We start from the raw sequence: 18,155 nt of genomic DNA, 5'->3' as shown, positions 1-18,155 counted from the left end.
ACCAGCCAGCTCAGACAGAAGCCAGGGGTGGTTCTTAAAGACAATGAAGGAATGGACATGAAGGCAAACCTGAGATCACCCAGTCTGCATGGTGTGCTTGGGCCTGGGGTCACAGCAGCCTGGTTACAAAAGATGGGGCCACCTGGACCTGCAGGGCCAGTAGAGAGCCACTGTGGGATTGTCCTACCAAGTCATGGGGGTGAGGTTGCCACCCTTAGTGGGTACGAAGGCGGAACATTGAGCCAGAGAAGATGATTCTTGAGCCTTAAGGTTTAACGTTGTTTGTTTGGTTTGGTTTTGGACTTCCCTAGGACCCGTCACCCCTTTCTTCTTTCCTATTTCTCCCTTTTGGAATGGGAATGTCTATCCTCTGCCTGTCCCACCTTTATATTGTGGAAGAACACAGATCGTCTGGTTTCACAGGCTCACAGCTTGGAGGGGTTTTCCTCAGGACGAATCATACTGGAGTCTCACCCATATCTGATTTAGATGCTATTTCAGTGAGGCTTTGGACTTTAGAGTCAATGCTGGCTTGAGTTAAGACTTTGGGGGCTGTCGAGATGGAATGAATATATTACGTATGTGAGAAGAACATGAATTTTAGGGGGCCCGGGTGGAATGTTTAGAGACTGAATATTTGTGTCCCCCCACAAATTTGTATGTGGATCTCAACATACAAGATCCTAACCTCCAGTGGGATGGTAGCAGGAGGTGGGGCTTTTGCGAAGCAATTGGGTCAGGAGGGGGCGCTCTCATGAATGGAATGGGTGTCCTATAAAAGAGGCCCGGCATCTCTGTCATCTCCTCCACTACATGAGGATACAGCAAGCCGATGGGCATCTCTAAAGCAGGAAGCAGACACCACATCCTCCCAGCACCTTGATCTAGGACTCGCAGCCTCTAGAACTGCGAGACATAAAGGCTTGTTGTTCAGAAGCCACCAGTCTGTGGCAGTCCGTTTCAGTGGGCTGAGTGGATGAAGACAATCCCCGTTTTCAGATAAACAGATGTCACCTGGGGCCCAAAAAGGTTAGATGACTTGCCAAGGTGGCATGACGAAGATGAGCAGCATCGGGATCTGAACACAGGTAACACCTGCGAATAGCAGCTAGCTGGTCCTGCCCCTGGCTACCTGTCACTTTCGACAGGGGAAGAGGGGTTCAGGCAAGCGAAGACCAGATGAGGAGAGGATGTGGAGGGCCGAGGGGTGAAGCTTGAGAAGAGATTGTGGAAGGGAGTGAGTCATTCCGACTGGGGGCCCCCAAGGAGGACCAGAGTTTGAACAGGGCCTCCACAGAGGGGTCGGACTCCATCCATGGGGTGGGGGAGGAGCACCCAAGAGCCATTTGGCCACATGGTTTTGTGGACGCGTCCTGCCGCCACATCCCAGCTGCAGCTGCTCCTCAGCCATAAGCTGACGACTCACACCCATAATTCATTCATAAACGTTTATTTCCATCTAAATCAGCAAATGAATATATCTATTGGTGGCATGCGTGCGCCTCGCAGGGCAATGATCCGCTTCTCGGGCTGGCGCAGGGAAGCTGGCCATGGAGTTTTGATGGCCCCGTTTGGGGGAATTAAGTGCCCAGAGCAGTTGCTTCATAGCCATTTCCAAGGTGGGACATCAGCATCATTGCCTGTGGTCTACAGATAAGGTTGGCTCTGGAGCTCTGCTTCCTCCACCTTGGAAGAACGACTGGACCTCCCCAGCGGGTGTATGTATGGGGACGCTCACATGGAGGATGACAATGATGGCAGTCATAACAGTAATCGTGACAGCAGCTGATGGTGCACAGTTTCTGTGTTCCGGGGGCTGTGCTAAGTATTGCAGAAAAATCCCATCCTCTCTTAGGATTAGGTCCTGAAGTCAGCACGTGAGATGCAAAAACGTGTCTCGCCACTGTTCCCCATGATGGTCCCTTAAATTGTCCATAAAGTTCAGGGCATGTGGCATTTAGGTTCCCGAACCGGGTAGTATGGATAAATATGAACAATGTGGTTGTGTCTAAAGGTGTTAGCAGCCAGTCTCCCACACCCCTCTGTCCGGGACCCTGAAAGCAGGGGTGCGTAGTGACCCAACTTAAAAAATTTTGCTCGATCGTCCTCTCTTCTCTGTGGCTCTCTTCCTCCTCTTTTTACCTTCCTGCACCTCTCTGCCAGGCAGGGATATTTGAACCCTTGAGTTAAATGCTCACTTAAAGCAACTCCACTCCTTCTCAGTTCACACTTACAGCGAGCCTCCCTGCACCCCCCACCCCCACCCCCGCCCCCAGAAGCTATACTGTTCCTGCTTCAGTGGAAGATACTGCAGCTCAGGGAAGGTCAGGCCTGTGTACAGTTGCACAGCAGGCAGACTGTGGAGCCAGGACCCAGACCCCAACCGAGACAGACTGCAGAGCCTGCGTGCGAGGCTGTCGCCCTGGAAGGCGGGAGAACTCTTCCCGCTGCATCCCTACCGCAACCCCCTCCTTGGGCCCCTTCAGCTGGTTGCACTTGAGTTTGACCAACTAATTGATCCAGCTATTACCAGTGTGGGCCTCACTTTTAAAAATAAATGTTTCAACCAGTCCAGCCCTGCAATTTAATAGGCAATACTGTATGCATATTAAACACCAAATGATTGTTAACATATTTATTGAAGCTTAACAGGCATCGGGCATATAAAAGATGACTCTCTTATATGGCTGTCAGACCTCAATAAACATGTTTAATAATTAATTGGCGTTAAACAAACATAATTGTGTGATTCTAAATTACGTGTTCAGTGAAGCGTTCTGTGCATGGAAAACCACAGTAGTGTTTTATTACTTCAAGTTCAGGCTGTCAGTCTGGTTTTCACATAGCAAGAGAAGCGCCCCCCCTTCCCCCGTTCCACGCCATGTCAAAGGCCTCCTGTGTCCTCATGCCGAAAAAGGCACAAGCCCTCTTGTTCCTGGACCCTTCGATCTGAGAAACGTTTCTCATTTGGTTAGTTGTTTGTCTTTCTGCATATCCACTTGGGGTTCTTAGCTGTTTCTCAGCTAAGAAATTGTGTAATGTAGAAGATGTTTTCATTCGAATTAACCAGTTCTGCCATAAACTCCATCTCCCCCAGTACAGGTGATTCGCATTATTCTCGAGAGCTCTGCTCTCTGAATTCTCTGCGAACAGCGAATTAGCAAATACCGAACCATTGCTCCTAGGGGAAATGCGAGACTAGGTTCCTCTGAGCCTCTGGTCACAATATTTTTTTTTAATCAATTCACACAGAACTTTCTTTTATGTGTGTTTCTGTGTAAAGCCATCTTACTTAGCCTAAAGTTGATTCTTTAACATTGAACTCAGGGCCTGTAGCGCTGTAACTCACACCTGGCTCATATTCTCCGTCAGGCACCTCACAACCTTCGTGTGCCTAGGAACACAAGACATCCCTTCAGCACTGTGCATTTTAAACAGCAAAACACCAACAAAAAGGACAAAAGCATGAACAAACAGGGCACTGAATAGACCATGAAAGGGACACTTGTTTGCAGTATGAAAACTGAAACAAGAAGGTAGAGCATTGCGTTGTTCTACCTCAGCTGGGAACGCTCCTGTCGGATGAGTCACGTGTTTGCAGCTTTGTACTTACCTGCACATGTCTGCCCATGATGCAAAAATGCCACGAATGTTGATTTTGAGATTACAAATAAATGTGCAGGTAGGTAAATTCACACATACGGGATCCTTGAGTAATGAGGATCAACTGTACTCAGATTCCAGGAAGCCCAGCCGTCTGTATACCTGAGTATCCCATGTCCTCTGCCGGCCCTTTGTACAAGCTGCCTGGAGCATTGTCTGCTCCGATGCTTTAGCGCATAGTAGGTGCACAATAAATATTGGTCACATTCAGTTGAGTGGTTTTCAAAGTAAGACCCAAAATAGATATCGTTTGAAAATGCTCTTTGCTTTTCTTTAGGCACCGTTGTTTTCTGTGGTCATTGCTGGTATTTATTGTCCCAATCTAGTTAATATTCTACCTTCACTTTTAACTTTCTATCTCTCACCTGCCCCTGAATCCTTTAGAGACTTGAAAATCCATTTTCTTTGCTGGCCATGAACCCCTTAAGATCCATGTTGGAATGAAGAAGAGCATGCCCCAAGCAGGCATTGCTGGCTGGGTCGTAAAAATCTGTCTCTAGGATATCCTCCGTCTACGAAGCCCATCCTCACACACCCTACAGGGAGGTGGGGAATCAGGCTTACAACCTTTTCAGAAGAAGCATCAGGAAGCAGGGCCTGCTTGAAAAAGTCAGTCTCATGGCCACCCGTTTGGCACTGAGCTAGGCACTTAAGGGCTGTTCTGGCCCCATCACATCTTCCGGGGATCACAGTTTCCACCATGGCCCTACCCGAAGGTTTGGAGTTGCACATGGAGCGAGGCTCCAGAGTCTGGGGCAGCTCTCGGTTCTGCAGGAATCCTTTGGAAAATTATATTTTGAAGACTGGAATTTTATCCATAGGCATTTTAAAACCTATAGATAAAAGTCTGTTATGAAAGTCATGTGTGCTTATTTGAAAAGTTAGAAGTTAGAGCACAGAACAGAGAACATACATGGTCTCACCATCACCGAAACACACACATTTAAAAATTTTGGTGTATTGGGTCCTTTTTCCTTTGTGCACAGATTCTTCATATAATTTCAATTTTACTGCAAATGAAAGTCTTCTGCTTTTTGTTCCCTGCTTAGCATGCTATCATAAGCATGTTCTGTGTTATTACACAGTTCATCACCCTTATTTCCAACAGCTGCAAACCAGCCCATTGATTGATTGCACTACACTTTGCTAGCCAGCCCGCTCTCGTTAGACGTTCGTTTTCGTTTAGCTCTTTCTGGAAATGAAAGTACAATCTACTTTTTCTTTTTTCCTAAAGCTAGTGCATATCTGGGATTGTTGTTAGCCCAGGTTGTTAGAGGCAGGGTTACTGGATCTTTGGTGGAGACATTTTTAAGGCCCTTGATTACGTAGCCTCATTGTTAAGATGTGGGAGGGCATGCCCATCTTACTAGATGCTTCTGAAAATTGCATTACCATTTTGTCATCTTTGCTGAGTGTAAAAGAGACGCAGCATTTTTTCTTCACTGTGGTAACACTACAAAGGACCTCCACCTTCAAATGCCCAGGCCGGCGTTCCCGGTAGATTTATACTGTGTATGCATGCATATAGGGGTATATGCATGTGTAAACAAACTACAATATATATTGTATTTAATTTTTTTAATTCATGATATTGACAAGACATTTCTTTGTCTCGTGCCTTTCCTTAGTATTTCTTGAAAAGTCTTACCTTCCAAAACTTTCTGCCTAATATGCTTGGGTTTTTGTTTGGATCTGTTCGTTTTAACACACACACACATTCTCTCTCTCTCTCTCTCTCCCTTTTCCTACTAATGGAAAATGCAGCTCTTGAGGATGACAATTGCCAAGCAGAGGCTCGGAGACGAAGAAATTGGCATGCGGCACTTTGCAGCTCATGAGCGTGAAGACTTGGTTCAGCAGCTGGAGAGAGCTAAGGAACAGGTTATTGCTAACATCTATTAAGAGTGGGGGATATGGGGTGCCTGGGTGGCTCAGATGGTTAAGCGTCTGCCTTCGGTTCAGGTCATGATCTCAGGGTCCTGGGATCGAGATCGGGCTCCCTGCTCCTTGGGAGCCTGCTTCTCCCTCTGCCTCTCTCTCTCTCTCTCTGTCTCTCATGAATAAATAAATTTAAAAAAATCTTTAAAAAAAAAAGAGTGGGGGATATGTTTGTACCATTGGACTGTGCCCCCTGTTTCTCAGAGAGGGCAAGGTGCCTGGGATGCCAGTTGGAGGCGGAAGGAGGGTGTGAATTGAATGCTTTTACGTTCTCCCTGCTCTGCTACTTCCCGAGCGGCCTCTTGTGGTTCTTGCTTCCAGCAGTTCTATCCTCCTAGTTTGGGGTACCACTGCTCTGAACACAAGAAACATCCCCCTCCCCCTACTCAGGATAGACAGGAAAGGAACAAGACATGACAAACTGGCCTTCATTTGCAAGTTTCCTGAAGTGCTGAGTGATGCTTTTTAGGCAAAATCTCAACGGGTACAGAGCCCTAGTTAGGGAACAGGGAAGAGAGCCTAAACCTCTTTTTCCTTCTCCCGCTAATTGGTTTTGAAGAGCGGAACAAGATTTCTGGGTCTGGAGTAGCCGGAGAAGGTATGCACGTGCAAGACCCCGGCTGCTGTTGCTAGTGTCTGGATTTGCCCTCTCCGAGCCTCTTGCTTTGGGGCACACTGCACTTGGGGAGGGATAGGGTCTGCCCCCAAGCTGCTGCCCCCGCCCGATCTTCGACATCACGGGCGTCTGGCAGGGACTTGCTCCCTTCCCTGAAGCTTTTACCCAGCCTGTGGTGCTTGTGGTTTCATAGCATATGCGGGTGGGATGAATAGCTCTGTCAGAGTCGGTCAGCCAAGCAGAAGGCTCCATCTCTGGCCATAAAATGACGTCTGAAGAACAGCTTAAGTAAGGACACTTCCTGGGTTTCAGATTGAGTCCCTGGAGCATGACCTGCAGGCCTCTGTGGATGAGCTTCAGGACGTTAAAGAAGAACGGTCTTCCTACCAGGACAAAGTGGAGAGGCTCAACCAGGAGCTAAACCACATCCTGGGTGGGCACGAGAACCGCATCATTGACGTGGATGCCCTCTGTATGGAGAACAGGCAAGTGGCCAGGCCCGGACGCGCACTCAGGCAGGACGCTGGCCGCAAGTTCTCTGCAGCCCAGAGTTACATTTGCCTTGCAATGAAAGTCCCACCACCAAAATGGTGATAGTAATGTCACGTATTTGCTGTAAAAGTCGGAAAAGAAGCACCACACACCTGCTTGTGTGCCTCACCGACCCCTTTCTCTCTCCCCCTACCCTCCCCATTCCCCGGCTGGGCAAGAAGGGTAGGGAGCCAGTGAAAGCTGCTCGGTATTGCTGTCAAGGAGAGGGGAAAGAATAAGAAAATAAATTGAGAAATTCCCTTAGCTGTTTCTTTTCCCTGAGGCAAATTTCCGTGTGTGTGTGTGTGTATGTGTGTGTGTGCGTGGTCTAATTTAATGTTACGTCTGGTGTCGCCTCTTCCTGCCTGCCTTCCCAGTGGAATCATCTTAATGAGAATTATGTGAAAACTGTATGGAGACCCCTTAGGGCATCTCTGCAGAAGGCTGTTCTAAAGTGGGTTTTCTGTGATTTGGGCATATTTGACCTTGATCGGCTCCGTTTAAGAAGAGGTCACCAGGGGCGCCTGGGTGGCTCAGTCATTAAGCGTCTGCCTTCGGCTCAGGTCATGATCCCAGGGTCCTGGGATCGAGCCCCACATGGTCAGGTTCCGCACTCCCTCTGCCTGCCTCTCTGCCTACTTGTGCTCTCTGTCTCTCTGTCAAATAAATAAAATCTTTAAAAAAAAAAAAAAAAGAGGTCACCAAGATGCACTTTTCTCCTCCTCTTTTGGTGGTGAGAAAGCATTGTATGTACACGGTGACTCTGGAGTCGGGTTGCTTTCTTTTTTTCTTCTCCTACTTGCGTGTATGTTTTTTATTTTGCTCCCAAACACTTCCTAGTTGCATGTTTTCTTTCCTAGGTACCTTCAAGAGCGATTAAAGCAACTCCACGAAGAGGTCAACCTCTTGAAATCAAACATCGCCAAGTACAAGGTAGAGAATCGTGATGATGCTGGTAATGATTCACTATTGTACATCTAAATGCCATTCTATTTTAATTCCCTTTTATGTGCCAAAGACATTTGAGTGCTCGCCTGCCCTCCTGGGTAGAGTAAGAGCTTTCACTGAGGTAACCAGGAGGAATTAAGCCCAAAACAACAAACAAACACAACAAAAATAGCTTTTGCAAGAGCATCTTCGTTGCTGTCACCAGGACAGGGCACACGGGGCCTGCCAGGATCTGGACGTGGCCACTTCACAGCCTTGGTCTACATAGAATCAGGCATCCTATTGGCTTCTCTAGAAAATGTTCCATCATCAGACGCTATCTGTCTCATAATTATCCATAAGAAAATGGTTTCTGAGCAACAAGAAGAAACCAAGATTGGGAAATCACAATGTGAGCGAGAATGTTCACGTCACACTGAAAGGACAGAATGTTTAAATTCTCCCACTGTTGTTTAGACTCATTCCAGCCCCATTAGTTTGATAATATCTATTTCTGCAGATGTTCGTTGTGAGCGTTATAATTAGAAGCATCTCCTGGGTTTCTCTGCTTTGAAAATAGATTGATTTCTCTTCCTGAGGGTAAAGTTTTACAGCAGTCTAGATGCTTGGGAGAACCTTCTCGTTTTCTTGGCTTCTGGTGTTAGCTTTTCTTCTCCGAAGTCTCTATGCTATTCTTCCTTTTCCATGCTGCGGGGGCCACACTTTATGCCAGTCTATATATACACATGGAGCCACAGAAGAATGCAGCTTTTAAAGTTGTATAATTAATACATACATTTAAAAAATGTGTGTATGCATTCATTTAACAGCCTTTACTTCGTTCTTCAATGTGCCAAGCACTGCTACACAGTCATATCAATTGTAATGTGAGGGTCTGTGATAGAATGGCACTTTGGTGGGCACCTGTGCACCTCCTAATCTTGTGTCCATGGCAGACATCATTCATCGGTCCTGACTTTTTCCAGTCCAGCCACGGAAGACTTCTGAAGACCAATAGCGATCTCTTGGCATCGGCAAATGAAAGGAAACCTGTTCTCCATCTCATGTCTATTCAGAAGGGGTTTCCATAACTAGTGACTTCACACATTTGATGGAGCTCTTGCTTTCACATTTGATTTAATTTAATGAATACGCATTGAGTGCCTTTTATATATAGGAGAAGGTAATTGCTGTCATTCTGCTGGGCACCAACTTAAAAAAAAAAAAACTCTCTACCAGGTCCATAAATTTCATAACTCTTTGTAGGGACTTGGAATTTTAAAAGTTGGGTCAGCATTTGGAATTTGCCAAGGATTCTTGTGTGCCCGATGGGAGGATGCGTCTACTCTAAGTAGATATTTTTCTTTTTTTTTTTTTTTGGCTTTTTTGATAGAGATTTGTATTTTCTCCCAATGCTGCATTAGAATGCTCTCGAGAGACGGAAAAACTCGAAAGGCCAGAGTAAATCTAGCAGCAGCGCGCTGACTGGAGTCCTGTCTGCAAAGCAAGGTAGGGTTTGTTCTCTGGAGGGACCGCTTAGGACCACAGAACGCCGGAGCTCGGGCTCTGCATCTCCGTTTGTGGGTGGGAAACCAAGGTGGTTCTTAGAACAGCCCTTCTCAAACCTTCATCTGTATCAGCATTGGCTGGGGAGCTTGTTTGAAAACATAGATTACTGCCCCCTACACACACAGTTTTTGATTTAGTAGGTCCGGGGGGCCCCAGAGAATACGCATTTCTAAAAAGTTCCCAGGTGTTGCTGATGCCTGTCTGGGATCCTGCTTTGAGAACAGCCACATTAGCTATCTTTCTAATGACAGGACCCCCTTCGCATCTGGTCCCCGATCCTGTGCTCTTCCTTCAAGAGTGCTTTCGCTCCTCTGATCACCAGTTTAGCATCCCTGGGTCCATGTTCCAACCTCGCCAAGCTTCTCCTTTTTCTGGCCTCTGTGACCAGAATAGAAAAGTCTCACAGCTGCTGAAATCATTTTATCATGGAACATGTGCCTTTTTCAAAGAAGCTTTTATTGATTGCAATTCTGTTCCTCCTTCTTGTCGATTCTGATGAAAAATAATGATCTTCCAGGAACAGTCCAGGGGAATAAATAGCAGAGAGCTTGCTTCTGACACTTAATATTTGGGAATTCAGTTCTCAGCGTAAGCCTCAGGTTTGAACATGCTCGCCTGGCCCACTTTCGGGTTGTCGGCCACGCAGACCAGCAACGAGCATGCAGGAGTCTTAATCAAAGCTGGAGTGGCTAGGGGAAAAAAAAATGTGCTGAATCTCCAGCCGGCCTAATAACCAAGGCACTTTTCCAAGCAACTTCTGTTTTTCCACTCAACTAAAAAAAGGATACCCTAGAATTGTTTTTAAATAGAAAACTACAATACTCCACAGAAATGTGAAGTAGCCCATGTGAGTTTAGCTCTGGATACCCTTGACAGCTAAACATCTTTGAATGGTGAGACCCAGTCTTATCACCGATGTGGGGAATGCCAGCCACGTTCAAAGGCCATGCCGTAAGCCCGCAATGGCCTTCTGGATAACCCAGCCTTTCTGGATGACCCTCTGGCAACTTATTTTGAAAAACCTTGAACTCATCCCCTTTGAGCAGCAAGAAATAATTACCGATGTATGAAAACATACTGCTTGAGGAAAGTTCTTCCTACATTAGTTATAAGAAAAAAAACAACATAGGAAGTAACATAAATTTCCAGCAGAAATTAAATAAATTATTCTATATCTCTATATGGGCTCCCAAGCTGCCTTTACATTTTGTGTTTTAGGAGATATTTATGATGAGGAATAGGGTTAAGTGAAGAAAGCTGAGCTTTTTCCCATTTCAGAAGAAAAATGTATGAATCTGTATATCTATGTATAGGCATATAGAAAATGATGTTCAAAGATCTAGTGAGAGATTTAATTTTTTCTGTCTGATAGGAGTACAAGTGGTGTCTTTTTTGTGGTAACTTGTAGTTTCTAAAAACATGCAGACACAAAATATATTTTGTATTTTAAATAATGTCCCTGTGATCTTGCCACCCACTGAACATACTACACCGTAGGAAACTCTGCCACAGAGCGAGGAGCTCGGGACCAGAGTCATTGCCATTTGCAAGGCTGTGTGACCTTCAGCTGATGTTTTTAATCAGTGCCTTGCTTTCCTGTCCATGAAATGGGAATAAATAATACTCCCCAGGTGGGTTTTTTTTTTTTTTTTTCAATTTTGGACCTCAAATGAGTTTGTATGAAAGTGTTTCGAAAGGGTAAAATAATGGACAAATGAAAAAGATTATTATCTCTTTAAAAAACTGGTGATAAATGTCCATGAGAACTTCCTTGTTTCTGCTCAACCCTCACACTGAATTTTATTTTGTTTTATTTTGACACCTGAAGTAGATTCTTCAATACAACATCATAGCATTTAGAAGTGGGGAGCCTATCCCAGCTTCATTATCCAGGAAGAACGGACATTGGTTTGCATTGCAGTGTTTCAGAAGGACTTAAGACTGAGCTGTAAACTTTATATCCCACCTAGTTCAGGATCTGTTATCTGAAGATCATGGGTGCAGTCTCCCAGCTACTCCACAGTCCATTTCTGATCTGAAATCTCTGGCAACGGCCCTGTTGGAGACAATCCACGAGAAAAACATGGTCATCCAGCACCAAAGGCAGACCAACAAGTAGGTAGCTGGACCCTTGGGTGGGTGGTGGGCGGGAGAAATGTGGGCTGCTGGCTGGTGGCAGCCAGGTGGGACTGCAGGCCTTTGGGGGAGGGGAGGTGAGTCTGCATTACAACAGCATCTTAGCCATTTGCCGGAGTGGGGGAGGGGGAGAATACTACCAGCCATTATGTATTGAACACTTACTCTGAGCCCCTCACTCAGGAATGCAGATGACATGGACCATTTTGACATTACCATTGCCTGGGGAACTTACCCTATCTCTCCTGTGGGTCTCCTTCAGGGGCGGCACCTCCTCAGTGCCATCTTAACCTACAGCATGACAATGAGGGGTTCTGACCAGGAGGAACGCCAGGCAAGGCAGCTGGGCCTACAAGGGAGTGTCATGTCACTCTTCCAGAGAAGCAAAGAAGGTGGTGGGACGGAACAATTAAAATAGAGGTCTTCCTTGGTTTTTATAAACATATCGACTAGGTGGGGCAAAATCAAGTTAAAGTAGCCATCAGAGACACACGCAAAACTGGAGGTGTTCAGAGAATGGTGAATAAACAATAAGTTAAGGCAACAGACGTCGCAAACAAGGCTGGCTTTGAGGGCAAGCGACCATGCTTGGAAGGGCCCTGCCCTTAGTCCGGAACTCCACAGTTGCCATCTTCAGATTCTTGATCATTTTTGAACAAGGAGGCCTGCATTTGCATTTTGCGGTGGGCCCCCCAAATTATGTAGCTGGTCCTGCTTATAAAACCTACACGCAGCACCAAAATGAAGGCGTGGAAGAAGTGAGCAGGCTCCGAAAAGCTGGGCTTCCAGCAAGGAGGGGAGGGATGAGGGAATTGGGGTCCTGGTGAGGAGGAGGGGCACAGGGAGCAAGGCAACTGGAAAATGAATGAGAGTATTGTAAAAACAAAATAGAAAAAAGAGAAGCCGGGAGTGAAGGGAAGATCGCGCAGGAGATTAAGATATATATAAAAGAAGGAAGGGAGCGATGGAGGGAGTCTGGGTAAACTCAGAAGGATGACAAGAGTCATTTATTGACAGAAGAAGTTTTTAAAATTCTTTTAAAATAAATCTTAACCAAGGAATGAAACAGTCAGGTGCTAAAATGCAGATACTTCTCAGGGGAGGGAGAGGAAATGGAAATCTCCCCAGAATAGGTACGAGGTCTATTTTATCCAGCCGGTAGTGTTCCGCATGAGCCTTCTTTGTCCTCACTGACTCCCAGTAAAGCACCGCTGGGGCTCTTTCAAACCTTCTCAGGTCTTCTAAAAACCCTAGTCTGTTCTCAGCAGGTAACCTCAGCTGCTCTTTTACTGAGAAAATAGATGCTCCTCACCAGGAACCCTATGACTTACCCTCCCCTGGAACCAGTGCCTTCCATCCTCCCCCTCCTGGCTCTGGGAAACACACTGGCCCACCATCCCTGTTGGTCCACACCATCTTCCCTCCTCTGGGCCTGGCTCCCCTGTGAGCAACTCTTCCCACCTGTTCCACTCCTAACCCCCCTCACCCCGCCCCGGCTCCTGCCTCTTCATCCAGAAACCACACGGAGCTCCCTGAACCCCCAAAGCCTTTTCTCTGCAGCTCCCCCGAATTCCATTCATCCAGCGTCTTTGTGAACAAGAAGGCTGCCTTTACTTCTTCAACAGCAACCCCCTCAATGTGTGTTCTGGGGGGCACCCATGTCAGAATCACTCAGAGACACTGGTTTTGAAATGCAGATTCAGGGGGATTTTCTGGAGGGAACATCAGGGTTCTGGATCTGAACCAGCCCCAGGGGATGCCATATGCAGGAAAGAAAGACCACCTTGGCTTCAACACCTCCCAAGACCTCTTCCCAGATTTTTCACAGCAGTCTTCCTTTGAGGGTCTCCAATACCCCCAAACCTCACTTTCTTAGTCTGTTTCTTTTCTAATTTCTCTGCATCCCAATTCCCATCTTGCACTCATCTCCTTGGATTCCTCTGACTTTCTCCTCATCCCCTCGATTCCCTACATGGCCCTCGCTTCCCTCCCAGGTCTCCACCAGGCCTTCTCTCCTTACCCTACCTGGGGGGCTCCATCCCCACCCCCCATCGTTGCCTCTCACTCTCTGCAGGCTCTTCTCAGAACTCTTGTCCCCACCTCGTCATCCAGAGCAGGACCCACATTTCCAACTGCGAGGCTGATGGTTTCCCCCATATCCCTTCAGCTCTTCACATTCAAGGAATCTAGGCTCTGGGCCACCCACTCCTTAGTACCTTTTAAGACCCTGGAAAATGCTGCTGCCCTTTGACCCACATGGTCTGCATCTAGAAATTTATCCTAAAGAAAAAAATCGGTATGATGTCCTCAGATTCATATATAAGGTGTTCACCATGGATTCATTTGTAGGAGGGGGAGAAAACAGAAACAACCCAAATGTTTTTATTTATATTTTATTTTGTTTTATTTTATTTTGAGAGGGGGAGAATGTACGAGTGCAGAGGGAGAGGGAGAGCGTCTCAAGCAGACTCTGTGCTGAGCATAGAGCCTGATGCGGGCCTTGATCTCACAACCTGAGATCATGACCTGAGCCAAAATCAAGAGTCAGACGCTTAACCAACTAAGCCACCCAGGCACTCTTCCCCAATGTTTTTAAGCTGGAGGCTGATTAAGATTAGAGTAAATCCATAAGATGGAATATTATGCAGCCATAATTCAGGCATGACTTGAAGAATATTTAATGGGCTCTGCCCACCATCCTGATACTCAGGTTCAACAAACCTCCACATCTTGCAGGTTGAAGCTGTCCCAAGGCCAGAACGTTTGTCCATTAGAATTGCTGTTCTCTCCCAGTACAGAGGACAGTGCTGGGCCCACAGTAGGTGCTTATGGTTATTTAATGAATGGATGATGGAATCATCTTCTACTCTTTTTTCTTGTTCTCTTAATACTCTTTACAGTTTTCATGGATTCAATATATAGGTCAGGTCCTCGTCATGGGACTTCAGTGTACATCTCCTAGCTGCCCTCTCTGCTTTGTTCCCACCAGACTATCGCCTCTTCCTTGGGAAGGCCCTCCCATCGATCCTCCAACTGCAGACCCCCAGGCCCTCCTCCACCGCCAACCCCCACACTCTCTCAACCCCCGCCAGCTACAGTTCTGATCACATCACAAGCCTCCACTAAACAGCTGACTTTTCTTTTTTTGTTTGTTGCAAGTTTTTATTTAAATTCTAGTTAGTTAACATATAGTGTAATATGGATTTCAGGAAAAAGCGGGACCATTAGAGCAGAGACCTGCTGCCTGCCGAACTCAGCAACCCCAGGCCGTCAGGCTGAGGCTCCCGCCTCTCAGGACACATTGATTTTCTAGCACATTCCTACCGTAACCCTACTGCAACCAGCACGCCCCCAGGCTCCATGATGGGCTCTCACCCTCGTTGAGAAACAGACATCTTTTGCTAGGTTTAATTTTGGTTTCTTTGTTTGTTTTTGTTTTTTCAAGCTTAATTTTGTTTTAAAGCACCTTGTCCTTTGTAACTATTATTTAATAATTTTGTACCATCTCATGGTTCAGATTTTTAAAGGTTAAACATCAATGTGTCTCTAAACTACTACTATCTCTCAGACACCCAATTCTCCTTCCTGGAAGTAACCACTATTTCTTATTTCTTATGTATCCCTTTCCAAGAAACATATAACACATTTCCACAGACACATATAAATACTCATGTATACTTGTATAAATACAGTCTTTTCTCTCTTTCTTTCTTTCTTTCTTTCTTTCTTTCTTTCTTTCTTTCTTTCTTTCTTTCTTTCTTTCTTCTTACAAATGATAGCAAGTATTCACCAAAAAGAGGGTTTTTTTTTTCACTGTTCTGCACCTTGCTTTTTACCACCATAACAATAGATCTTAAAGATTGCTTCATATCAGTACATAATGTACCTAATGTGCCATTTTTAAAACTTAGAAGGTCTTCGGTTTCATACTTTCAATAAATGTTTTATTTGGGGGCATGTAAAAAAAAACTATACAACAAATGGAGTGGGGGCTAGGAATAGAATCTGAATTCGGTCTGCTTACTGTGATCCCCCTCAACTTAGCCTTTTGTAGCTAAAATAATACAGTAGTTTTGTGTTGGTGGAGCATTATTAAATGAGAATAAAGGTATTCTGTTCTGTAAGCCTGTGCTCCCCCTACAGGCTTTCCGCCGCCTGACACCCCCCTCCCCTTGAGAGGGCCCAATGGGAGCCATCTTGAAGAATTGATGAATCCACATAGGACTTTATTTTTTGAGAGAATTTTCAAGTACTGGGCATTTTGCTTGAGGTACTCATTGCCAAAGAGTTGGCAGTTGTCTGACTATTGCTAAAGAAGAGATGAGCTTCCTGTGACTTACCAACAGGTAGCAAAGCAGTAATAGAAGAGACAGGTGTTGGGGCGCCTGGGTGGCTCAGTTGGTTGAGCAACTACCTTCGGCTCAGGTCATGATCCCAGAGTCCTGGGATCGAGTCCCACATCGGGCTCCCAGCTCGGCAGGGAGCCTGCTTCTCCCTCTGACCCTCTCCCCTCTCATGTTGTTTCTCTCTCGCTCGCTCTCTAATAAATAAATAAATAAAATCTTTAAAAAAAAAAAAAAAGAAGAGACAGGTGTTGAAATCTTGTTTTACTGAACGCCCCATTTAGTTTTCCAGTCAACACTTTGCTGGTGGTAGGGTGCTGGTGGGGGTACATGAAGATATACTGGCCTTTCATTGCCCTTCCTGCCATGCTAACACTGTTTACTGCTCTCCACCCCCACCCCCGCCCCCGGCCAGTGGTAAATAGCTTGGAAGTTCAAGATACTGGGAGCAGCATGAACTGTCATGGACCAGAGGAAAGAGTCAAAAGAAGGCCACCCGGGGTAGAGGTGGGGACAGGGTAGAGCCAGTCACGTCTTGAGGACCAGGCTCTCCCCAAGGACCCTCACTCAGGGATTTCTGCTCCCGTGTTGTCTGGGGAATAGGAGGGGACACACAGTGATGGCCACCTCCCGAGTCAGGTCTGTCTTTTCAGATCCCCTCTGACGTTGTTACTATCAGAAACTACTACTGAAAATCTATCTGGAGGCCTGACATCTTGAGGATTTTCCTAGACTGCTAGGTAGACATATGCTAAAATCCCTCTTAAAGCAAACTGTAGCTAAATAAAAACCTGATTGTAAAATCTGCCCCCTCCTACCAAAAAAAAAAAAAAAATCCTCTCTCAAACCTGTTTATGCCTCAAGCTACTGCCCTAGCTGTCTCCTTCGATTCTCTGCTAAACTTCTTGAAGAGTCATCCGTATTCCCTGCTTATGGTTGCCCCGAGTCTGCTTCTCCCAACCCTGTCGCTTGGATTCTTTGGTTTCACCCCTTCCACTGTTCCTGAAACATCTCTCTCAAGGGTCAGGCATGTCTTGTAGGTGGACTTTTTCATCCAATGTGACCACCTTCTAGAATAAGACAATATTAACCCCAGCCATCCCTCCTGGGTCTTCTCTCCCCTTGGCTTCCCAGCCCCATGTGGCCTGGCTCTCCTCTTCCCTGTCCAGCTGTGCCTCTCTAGTCCTTTCTTGCCTTAGACAAGTGGTACTCAAGGGTCCTGTTCTTCTGACTTCTCACACTCTGCTGGTGAGCAGACTTACTCCCCAGCCTCCATGCCTATCTCTGCATTCCCAGACTTTCCTTCTCCCACGCGGCCAGCTGTCTCCATGGATATCCCGTGGGCACCTCAAATTCCTCACCTCGGTATTATTACTCCATTCAGTTGACTTCCCACATACGCCCCGCCCTTGGCTTGTTGGGGCCACCACCATCCCTGACTTGGACATTACCCTTCCGACTGGTCTTTCTGCTTCTACTCATACTCATTCCCATCCATTCTCCACTCCACATCAAGAATACTTTTCTTAAACGTCATCATGCTGCTTCGCTGATTAAAACCTTCCAATATCTCACTGTTGCCAATGTGTAAAAGTCTCACCAGTCTCAATAGGGCAATAAGAGCATTCATGATCTGGGTCCTTAAAAACCACTCTGGATTCATCTCTCATTTGTCTCACTTCCACTCTACGGTTCTGCTGAAGTACTTGTATACTTTCAGGCCTATGTTTTGGTTCCGGACCCTCCACTTAGCAGCTGTGTTGCCCTGGGCCAGTTAGTTGACCTCTCTGAATCTCTGTTCCCTCATCCACAAACTAAGCATATTAAAGACTCCCTCATCAGTTGTTGCAAGGGGTAAAGGAGATACTATCTGTTCAGTGCTTAGAGTAATACCTGCTAGAGAACAGGCGATTGAGAGATATTATTCAAACCTTTGACAGGCTCTGTACATATGTGTCTGTGTGTGTCTGTATATCCACATCTGTCCTCCTACCAGACTTTTAAAAGTCCCTCAAATGCAGGGACACAGGGGCGCCTGGGTGGCTCAGTCGGTTAAGCGGCTGCCTTCAGCTCAGGTCATGATCCCAGGGTCCTGGGATCGAGCCCCACATCGGGCTCCCTGCTCAGTGGAGAGTCTGCTTCTCCCTCTCCCTCTGCCTGCCTCTCTGCCTACTTGTGCTCTCTCTCTCTCTGTCAAATAAATAAATAAATAAATAAATAATCTTTAAAAAAAAAATTACAGGGACACAGGCTGCTTCTCTTCATTATCCCCTATAGCCTCAATAATTGTGTGCTGAATTGGTCATACTGAATTCAGCGGACCCTGTTCCTATGTTTACTGCCTTCCTCAATGCCTACTGTCCTCTCTCCCTGGGCTGCACCACCCCACGTTCTGTGGACCACCTGCCATATTTGTTCAGCATGAAGCCCAT

The 18,155-nt window shown here is 46.3% G+C and overlaps 1 protein-coding gene across 3 annotated transcripts in view; it reads left to right on the top strand.

Annotated features, from left to right (window-relative positions):
* Positions 1 to 18,155, top strand: part of CCDC149 (coiled-coil domain containing 149) — a 102,722-nt gene that overhangs the window by 62,339 nt on the left and 22,228 nt on the right. For all 3 annotated transcript variants that reach the window (XM_064584339.1, XM_045881386.3, XM_064584340.1), the window contains exons 5-9: positions 5,428 to 5,544; positions 6,530 to 6,702; positions 7,609 to 7,681; positions 9,100 to 9,184; positions 11,215 to 11,359. In XM_064584339.1, the coding sequence (XP_064440409.1) occupies positions 5,428 to 5,544; positions 6,530 to 6,702; positions 7,609 to 7,681; positions 9,100 to 9,184; positions 11,215 to 11,359 (593 nt within the window). The remainder of the gene's footprint in view (positions 1 to 5,427; positions 5,545 to 6,529; positions 6,703 to 7,608; positions 7,682 to 9,099; positions 9,185 to 11,214; positions 11,360 to 18,155) is intronic.

Source organism: Mirounga angustirostris, unplaced genomic scaffold (assembly GCF_029215605.1).
Source record: "Mirounga angustirostris isolate CCGP_5_RB_7025 unplaced genomic scaffold, mMirAng1.0.hap1 SCAF_2, whole genome shotgun sequence".
Classification (NCBI taxonomy): Eukaryota; Metazoa; Chordata; class Mammalia; order Carnivora; family Phocidae; genus Mirounga; species Mirounga angustirostris.
Note: the sequence above shows the minus strand (reverse complement) of the source record. Positions and strands in the feature narration are given on the sequence as shown.